Source organism: Pseudophryne corroboree, chromosome 4 (genome assembly GCF_028390025.1).
Source record: "Pseudophryne corroboree isolate aPseCor3 chromosome 4, aPseCor3.hap2, whole genome shotgun sequence".
NCBI classification, from domain to species: domain Eukaryota; kingdom Metazoa; phylum Chordata; class Amphibia; order Anura; family Myobatrachidae; genus Pseudophryne; species Pseudophryne corroboree.
Window position 1 is genome coordinate 876,266,010 of NC_086447.1, and position 8,514 is coordinate 876,274,523.

The window sequence follows — 8,514 nt, forward strand, 5'->3', positions numbered from 1 at the left end:
GTGGTACAGAACTGTCACTATCAGTTTCAGACGCTGCCGTTTGGATTGTCCACGGCACCCCGGGTCTTTACCAAGGTAATAGCCGAAATGATGATTCTTCTTCGAAGAAAAGGCGTCTTAATTATCCCTTACTTGGACGATCTCTTGATAAGGGCAAGGTCCAGAGAACAGTTAGAGGTCGGAGTAGCACTATCTCAAGTAGTACTACGACAGCACGGGTGGATTCTAAATATTCCAAAATCGCAGCTGATTCCGACGACACGTCTGCTGTTCCTAGGGATGATTCTGGACACAGTCCAGAAAAAGGTGTTTCTCCCGGAGGAGAAAGCCAGGGAGTTATCCGACCTAGTCAGGAACCTCCTAAAACCAGGCCAAGTGTCAGTGCATCAATGCACAAGGGTCCTGGGAAAAATGGTGGCTTCTTACGAAGCGATTCCATTCGGCAGATTCCACGCAAGAACTTTTCAGTGGGATCTGCTGGACAAATGGTCCGGATCGCATCTTCAAATGCATCAGCGGATAACCCTGTCTCCAAGGACAAGGGTGTCTCTCCTGTGGTGGTTGCAGAGTGCTCATCTTCTAGAGGGCCGCAGATTCGGCATTCAGGACTGGGTCCTGGTGACCACGGATGCCAGCCTGAGAGGCTGGGGAGCAGTCACACAGGGAAGAAATTTCCAGGGCTTGTGGTCAAGCATGGAAACGTCACTTCACATAAATATCCTGGAACTAAGGGCCATTTATAATGCCCTAAGTCAGGCAAGGCCTCTGCTTCAGGGTCAGCCGGTGTTGATCCAGTCGGACAACATCACGGCAGTCGCCCACGTAAACAGACAGGGCGGCACAAGAAGCAGGAGGGCAATGACGGAAGTTGCAAGGATTCTTCGCTGGGCGGAAAATCATGTGATAGCACTGTCAGCAGTGTTCATTCCGGGAGTGGACAACTGGGAAGCAGACTTCCTCAGCAGACACGACCTCCACCCGGGGGAGTGGGGACTTCACCCAGAAGTCTTCCACATGATTGTGAACCGTTGGGAAAAACCAAAGGTGGACATGATGGCGTCCCGCCTCAACAAAAAACTGGACAGATATTGCGCCAGGTCAAGGGACCCTCAGGCAGTAGCTGTGGACGCTCTGGTAACACCGTGGGTGTACCAGTCAGTGTATGTGTTCCCTCCTCTGCCTCTCATACCCAAGGTACTGAGAATCATAAGAAGGAGAGGAGTAAGGACTATACTCGTGGCTCCGGATTGGCCAAGAAGGACTTGGTACCCGGAACTTCAAGAGATGCTCACGGAGGACCCGTGGCCTCTACCTCTAAGAAAGGACCTGCTCCAGCAGGGACCCTGTCTGTTCCAAGACTTACCGCGGCTGCGTTTGACGGCATGGCGGTTGAACGCCGGATCCTGAAGGAAAAAGGCATTCCGGATGAAGTCATCCCTACCCTGATCAAAGCCAGGAAGGATGTAACTGTGCAACATTATCACCGTATTTGGCGTAAATATGTTGCGTGGTGTAAGGCCAGGAAGGCCCCTACAGAGGAATTTCAACTGGGTCGTTTCCTGCATTTCCTGCAAACAGGACTGTCTATGGGCCTAAAATTAGGGTCCATTAAGGTTCAAATTTCGGCCCTGTCGATATTCTTCCAGAAAGAACTAGCTTCAGTTCCTGAAGTTCAGACGTTTGTCAAGGGGGTACTGCATATACAGCCTCCTTTTGTGCCTCCAGTGGCACCTTGGGATCTCAATGTAGTTTTGGGGTTCCTAAAATCACATTGGTTTGAACCACTCACCACTGTGGACTTAAAATATCTCACATGGAAAGTGGTAATGCTGTTAGCCCTGGCTTCAGCCAGGCGTGTCTCAGAATTGGCGGCTTTATCCTATAAAAGCCCTTACCTAATTTTTCATACGGACAGGGCAGAATTGAGGACTCGTCCTCAATTTCTCCCTAAGGTGGTTTCAGCGTTTCACTTAAACCAGCCTATTGTGGTACCTGCGGCTACTAGGGACTTGGAGGATTCCAAGTTGCTGGACGTAGTCAGGGCCCTGAAAATATATGTTTCCAGGACGGCTGGAGTCAGAAAATCTGACTCGCTGTTTATCCTGTATGCACCCAACAAGCTGGGTGCTCCTGCTTCTAAGCAGACTATTGCTCGTTGGATTTGTAGTACAATTCAGCTTGCACATTCTGTGGCAGGCCTGCCACAGCCAAAATCTGTAAAAGCCCATTCCACACGGAAAGTGGGCTCATCTTGGGCGGCTGCCCGAGGGGTCTCGGCTTTACAACTTTGCCGAGCAGCTACTTGGTCAGGGGCAAACACGTTTGCTAAATTCTACAAATTTGATACCCTGGCTGAGGAGGACCTGGAGTTCTCTCATTCGGTGCTGCAGAGTCATCCGCACTCTCCCGCCCGTTTTGGAGCTTTGGTATAATCCCCATGGTCCTTTCGGAGTTCCCAGCATCCACTAGGACGTCAGAGAAAATAAGAATTTACTTACCGGTAATTCTATTTCTCATAGTCCGTAGTGGATGCTTGGCGCCCATCCCAAGTGCGGATTGTCTGCAATACTTGTACATAGTTATTGTTACAAAAATCGGGTTATTATTGTTGTGAGCCATCTTTTCAGAGGCTCCTCTGTTATCATGCTGTTAACTGGGTTCAGATCACAAGTTGTACGGTGTGATTGGTGTGGCTGGTATGAGTCTTACCCGGGATTCAAAATCCTTCCTTATTGTGTACGCTCGTCCGGGCACAGTATCCTAACTGAGGCTTGGAGGAGGGTCATGGGGGGAGGAGCCAGTGCACACCAGGTAGTCCTAAAGCTTTTACTTTTGTGCACAGTCTCCTGCGGAGCCGCTATTCCCCATGGTCCTTTCGGAGTTCTTAGCATCCACTACGGACTATGAGAAATAGAATTATCGGTAAGTAAATTCTTATTTTCTAAATTTCTCAATCAGAAAATTTGGCCTAGGGGTGTCGTGAAAAAAATCCTGATACTCTAGGGCGCCGTTATTCAAAAATGTTTGAGAACCACTGTGGTAGGGGCATGTTCACTTTAAATCATGAAACTGGGAGAGAGTGCCAGCTTCCACTGGATTGGCTGTTAATGATCACATGATATTAGTAATTGATTTGATTAGTGTCTGTGGAGTACAAGACAGAGGGAGGAGCACAGTTTTGTAGCTGGTCTTCTCTAGGATGGTATGTGTTATAAAGTGGATTAGATCGCTTTTCTAATGCATTTTTAGTATCGCACATAAGGGTTGATGTAACAAGCAGTGAAAAACTTCTAATTCTCATTTTATAGAATGTACTTGATAAGTGCTACTTGGAAATTGATTGGTTGCAGTAGCGGATCTTGCCACGGGCAAGCAGGACTTTTGCCCGGGGCGCCGCCTTCCGGAGGGCGCTGGCGCCATCCGGAGGGCGCCGCTCCATGGCAAGATTCGCCACTACTGTGCCCTCCGCTGCCCGTTGTGTCCCCCGTCTGTGCCTCCTGTGAAGGGAACTAGACGCGTAGCGTCTAGTTTCCCTTCGTGGAGAGTACCTTTGCTGAGCTGTGCGCGATGATGTCATCGCGCACCGCACAGCAAGGGTCCTCTCCACGAAGGGAACTAGACGCTACGCGTCTAGTTTCCCTTCGTGGAGAGGACCTTTTGCTGTGCGGTGCACGATGACGTCATCGCGCACCGCTCAGCATTCAAGCGGCGCTACTAATGTACAGGGGGCGTAACTGACCACGCCCCCTGTATTAAGCCACACCCATTTCCTGCCCGGGGCGCAGAGTGGGCTTGAACCGGCCCTGATTGGTTGCTATGGGCAACTTCTGCACTGGTCCACCTCTCCACTCTTTTCAAGATTTGATACATCAATCCCATGGTATGATCCATCTAATGGTCAGACCGAGCCTGTTATGAGGCAGTATAGGAGCCACAGTCTGACTGATAGGCTTACAGTCTTCCTGTTCAGTGATATTACAAGTTTAAAAGGAAATAATTGATCTTTTCCATCTCTGTTCCCCAGGAAGGGTTCCCGAAAACCGGTACCCGAGCTGGTACAGGAACATGGTTTCTCTGTGGATCCTTTTTGGCATGGCGTGGCTAGCACTCATTATAAACTTGTGTATAAACCTCCTGGAAAACTCCAAAAAAAGTTGCCTTTGTTGCACGAAAACGGAGAGGAAGATGAAGGAAGAGCTCATAGACATAACCCACAACGGGCACGTTCCGTCAGAACTGCAAGATGCAGAGGACTCCTCCACCACAAGTGACACTAAACCCAAGTCACCTGATTGACAACATCATTGGTGGTTCTATGTTACATGTATGCAAGATGGTGATAGTGTAGAGAACGCTTTATATGGCCAGTTTGGGTCCAGAGCACTGATTGGGACTTTATACAGTTCTGGGACTTGCTGACATGTAATATTTCCTGGACTTGATTTTAAAGAACACAACATGTTAGATGATTGAACTTTGTTTCATGCAGATATGTGTTTGCTACCCCAGTTATCCTGCATCAGGAGCTTACTATTGCTACTTGGTGGTTCTGATGAACCCTGGCCCCACTATATATACCCCTGTGGCTTCCCGTTTACCTCTATTTCCATCCTCACATCATGACACTGCCAAAGTCACATGCAGCCTTGTCTTCAGTTTTGCATCACTCATCTACTAATACACTCTGGGCTGCTGGGGAATCCTGCTCCTTCCACTTTATAACCCTCTGTGGATTCCTGCTGCCTCCATTCCCCTTCTCACATAATGTCACTTCCCCTGTCACATGTAGCCCTGTACTCATTCACACATCACCTACTGATATACTCTGTGCTGCTGGGGGACCCTGCTCCTCCCACTATATACCTCTCTGTGGCTCCCTGCTTCCTCCATTCCACTCATGACATCATGTCACTGCCCCTGTCACATGCAGCCTGTCTTCACTTGCATAGCACTCATCTCCTGATACTCTGTGCTGCTGGTGAACCCTGTTTCTTTCACTGAAATGAACAAGATATCGTTCATATATTTCAGCGTGTATGCACCAACGATGAACGATGCGCGGCCACGCGCTCGTTCATCGTTGGTGCCGGCTCGTTTCTGCCTGCAAGCCAATATGGACAATATCGTCCATATTAGCAAGCAGGGCTATGAGGCCGGGTGTCAGGAGGAGTGAAGAAACTTCACCGTCACCCCTCCTCCGCTGCCGGGTTGTCCGTCGGCCGATTGCCCGCCGAGGTGTCAATCGCGCAGTTTGTCTGTGGCTTCCTGCTTCCTCCATTCCCCTTTTCACATTGGGCGAGATGTACTATAGGGAAAATGTGATAAAACCGTTTTATCGCATTTTCATATGTACTAACCCCTGTCCGCCGCGTTTTTACCCCTGAGGGTATCGCCATTTTTGGATGGTGATACCCTATAGAAGCCTATGGGCTTCTTATCGCCGGCCGCAGACGCCGACCCCTCTCCCCCCGGCATACCTTCTTCCGGGCAGGCCAGGTCCCGGAAGGTAAACTCCTCCTCCCCCTACCAACCCAGCCGGAGGTCCTTCCAGCTGCAGGGAGGAGACAGCCTGCTGCCTGATTCCCGGCCAGGGAGGAGAGGGGAGAGCCCAGGGAGGTGACAGAGACCCCCCGCACACCACCTCACAGGGGCCTCCGTCACCGCATTGTGATGTTAATCGCACATGTTAGTACATATGCGATCAACATCGCTGCGATGGGCGGCGATGTATTTTAATACATCTCGCCCATTATCACTCCCCCTTTCGCTTGCAGACCTCACTAACACATCACTCATCTCCTGATATACTCTGTGCTACTGGAGGACCCTGCATCTTCCACTATATAATTCTTCCTGCTTCCTACAGATTCAATTCAGAGTGATGTGTTGCCTAACATCACTGCAATGTTTGGTCTCATACATATTTGACCATTATGGCGGCCTAAACATCACTAGTATTCTAGTCGACTTCTCTGGGGCGCAAGAAAAAACTACCGATGTTGCTGGCTGCAATGTTCTGCAACGGCACATTGAAGATATCAAATGTAATTGAAATGCACCCTCTGATTGCCTACAGGCTGCTCTGTCCCCATCCACTTGAAATCTAAGGACATCTTTGGTGACCAGGAGATACTGTAAGTACAGTATTGAATACAGGAAGGTGTTCAGGCCTTAGTCAAACATGCCTAAACAACACAATGCCACAATAGCTAATCATTTTTCTTTTTGTTGTTTTTTTTTTTTTTTTCAAGTAGCAACTTTCATAGTTTTGAAGCTCTTATTATTTTCGGGGTGTATTCTTATTACTCAGTGTTTCCTTTCATAAATCACTCTTTGGTGGCCTATAGTATGGCTGCCACTGCAAAATATCTCTCAGCTGGAAGCATTTGGGTTCAGAGCTCAGGATAGTGTAAACAGATTTTTAAATCAGAGCCAGTCAGTCAGAAAGCTCCTCAGTGGTCATGTGACGGCAGAGTAAGGCGAGTGGGCTAGAGGATTGTGCTATGAAGGTGCATGCTGAGACACTTTCTGAATAAAGGCACATTTTGTTAGGCTTGAACCAATAGTAAATGCGAAATGTGGCCCTACCATCAAGACAACAGGAGTAAAGCTGTCTTGTTTATGGGATGTGGTATCACAGCAATAGTAAGTATAATTAATACCATGTACGTTTTTCCTAAAGTACGCAGTATTAAGCTTGCCAGCTGCATTGTCCTTTGCAAGCTGACTAGTAAACATGTTTTATTACTGCAAACCAATTTCACTGTAATCATGTGAACAATTCGCAGCAGCAATATTACTAACATATTAGCATAAATAGGGTGGGGGGGGGGGGCTTAGACGCCATCAGCCAATCAGATTCAGCTGCCGGTCCTCATTGTTAACAGTAAGCATCTATTTAGTGGCCATGGGTCACATTCTGACCACACCCTTACTGTACTTTGGCTATGTCTACACAACCCATCCCACCCTTCTCACAAAGAGTAGATAGGGCGAAATGCGTCTCGGTCATCTTCAATCAAGAACCAATGTACAGTATATTGTATAGTTCTAAGAAACTTATTTTTTTAATAAAATTTATTTCCAGATGTAATTTAAAGAAACATCCAGATTCTATATAAAGTAACAATGTAACAGTCAATAAATAATACATTTTAAACCACAATTGTAAATATGGACTTTTTATGTTTAGTTAATATTTTCATTGTTTACGAGATAGAAAACTACAGGAAGTTAAAGGGGAGCAATGGTAGGAGAAGAAGTAAATTGGAGAATGTGGAAAGAGGGTACATCCCAATTAGCAATGGTAGGAGAAGAAGTAAGTTGGCAATTTTTCCTATTTAAAGTCTAGTATAAGGCTGGTAGCCGTCGGCTGGTAGTGCTTCCATATAAGTGCTGACATAAAAGTGTTATTATAAAATTAGCGTTATACCTGCATTAAACCGAAGGAAAACAGAAGGAAAACATCAACACACCAACACTACCACAAATGGACTGCCTTAATGCCTCAAAAGTATGTAATTCACCTTATGCATATTATCTGTCTTTTTAGCCTATGAAAAGGCATCCCCAATCTGCTCACTACAGTTCTCTCTTATACAAACTCATGCATGTTTTTGATGTAATGATTTGCTTTTAATTGTCATTGCATGTGTGGGGAAGTTGCTCAGTGAAACAGTTTATTATTGCATGCTGACTGGTGCTTACCTCCTTTGATCATTTGGCCATTTTTGGTCAGGTGTACTATATCTTTATATTTAGTGAGGTGTAGTCGTGGTGTAAAGGACAGAGTGTGATTACTGATTAGTAAAAGAAAAAACAAACAAACAGAGCAATATCACCAGTCAGGTAATTTCAATTTTAAACTTGTCATTTATTTTGTACTTTCTCGACATGGCTTCTAGTAACAGATGCACAGACAAAATTCTTAAATAATTGTGCAAATTCTAGGAGCTTAGGAGACAAAATTCTAGAGCTAACTGCAATAATGACAAGGGATAACCTGGATATTGTGGCAATTACAGAGTCATGGTGCAATGAGAATCATGACTGGGACATAGCTATACCAGGATACAATTTAGGAAGGATAGAATGGGAAGAATAAGAGGAGGGGTAGCAATGTATGTGAAAAAAAAGCATAAATGCTACTTTAATATAAAATATTGAAGACAAAACTGAGGCCCTTTGGGTCACCACAGAAACTGGGAAGAAGGACATTATTCGCATTGGGGTGATCTATAGACCACCAGGCCAGGGGCAGGATTTGGACAGGAACCTATTGTTGGACATCACTAAAATGGCTTTAAAGGGAGAAGCCATAATCATGGGAGACTTTAATTTACCTGATGTAAATTGGGAGGGGTCTTTTGCAAGTTCAGCGACAAGTGCAAATTTCTAAATTCCTTACAGGGAGCATCTCTCAAGCAATTGGTGATGAAGCCCACTCGCAAAGACTCAATATTAGATTTAATTCTTACAAATGGTGACAGAATATCAGACATATATGTGGGTGAG

General features: G+C 46.3%; 1 protein-coding gene across 1 annotated transcript in view; it reads left to right on the top strand.

The window, feature by feature from the left end:
• KCNK17 (potassium two pore domain channel subfamily K member 17) overlaps window positions 1–7,154 on the top strand; it is a 98,528-nt gene extending 91,374 nt beyond the window's left edge. Inside the window, exon 5 of the mRNA XM_063918842.1 lies at window positions 4,025–7,154. Coding sequence (XP_063774912.1) covers window positions 4,025–4,296 — 272 coding nt within the window. The 3' untranslated portion in view covers window positions 4,297–7,154. The remainder of the gene's footprint in view (window positions 1–4,024) is intronic.
• Window positions 7,155–8,514: the final 1,360 nt, after the last annotated feature.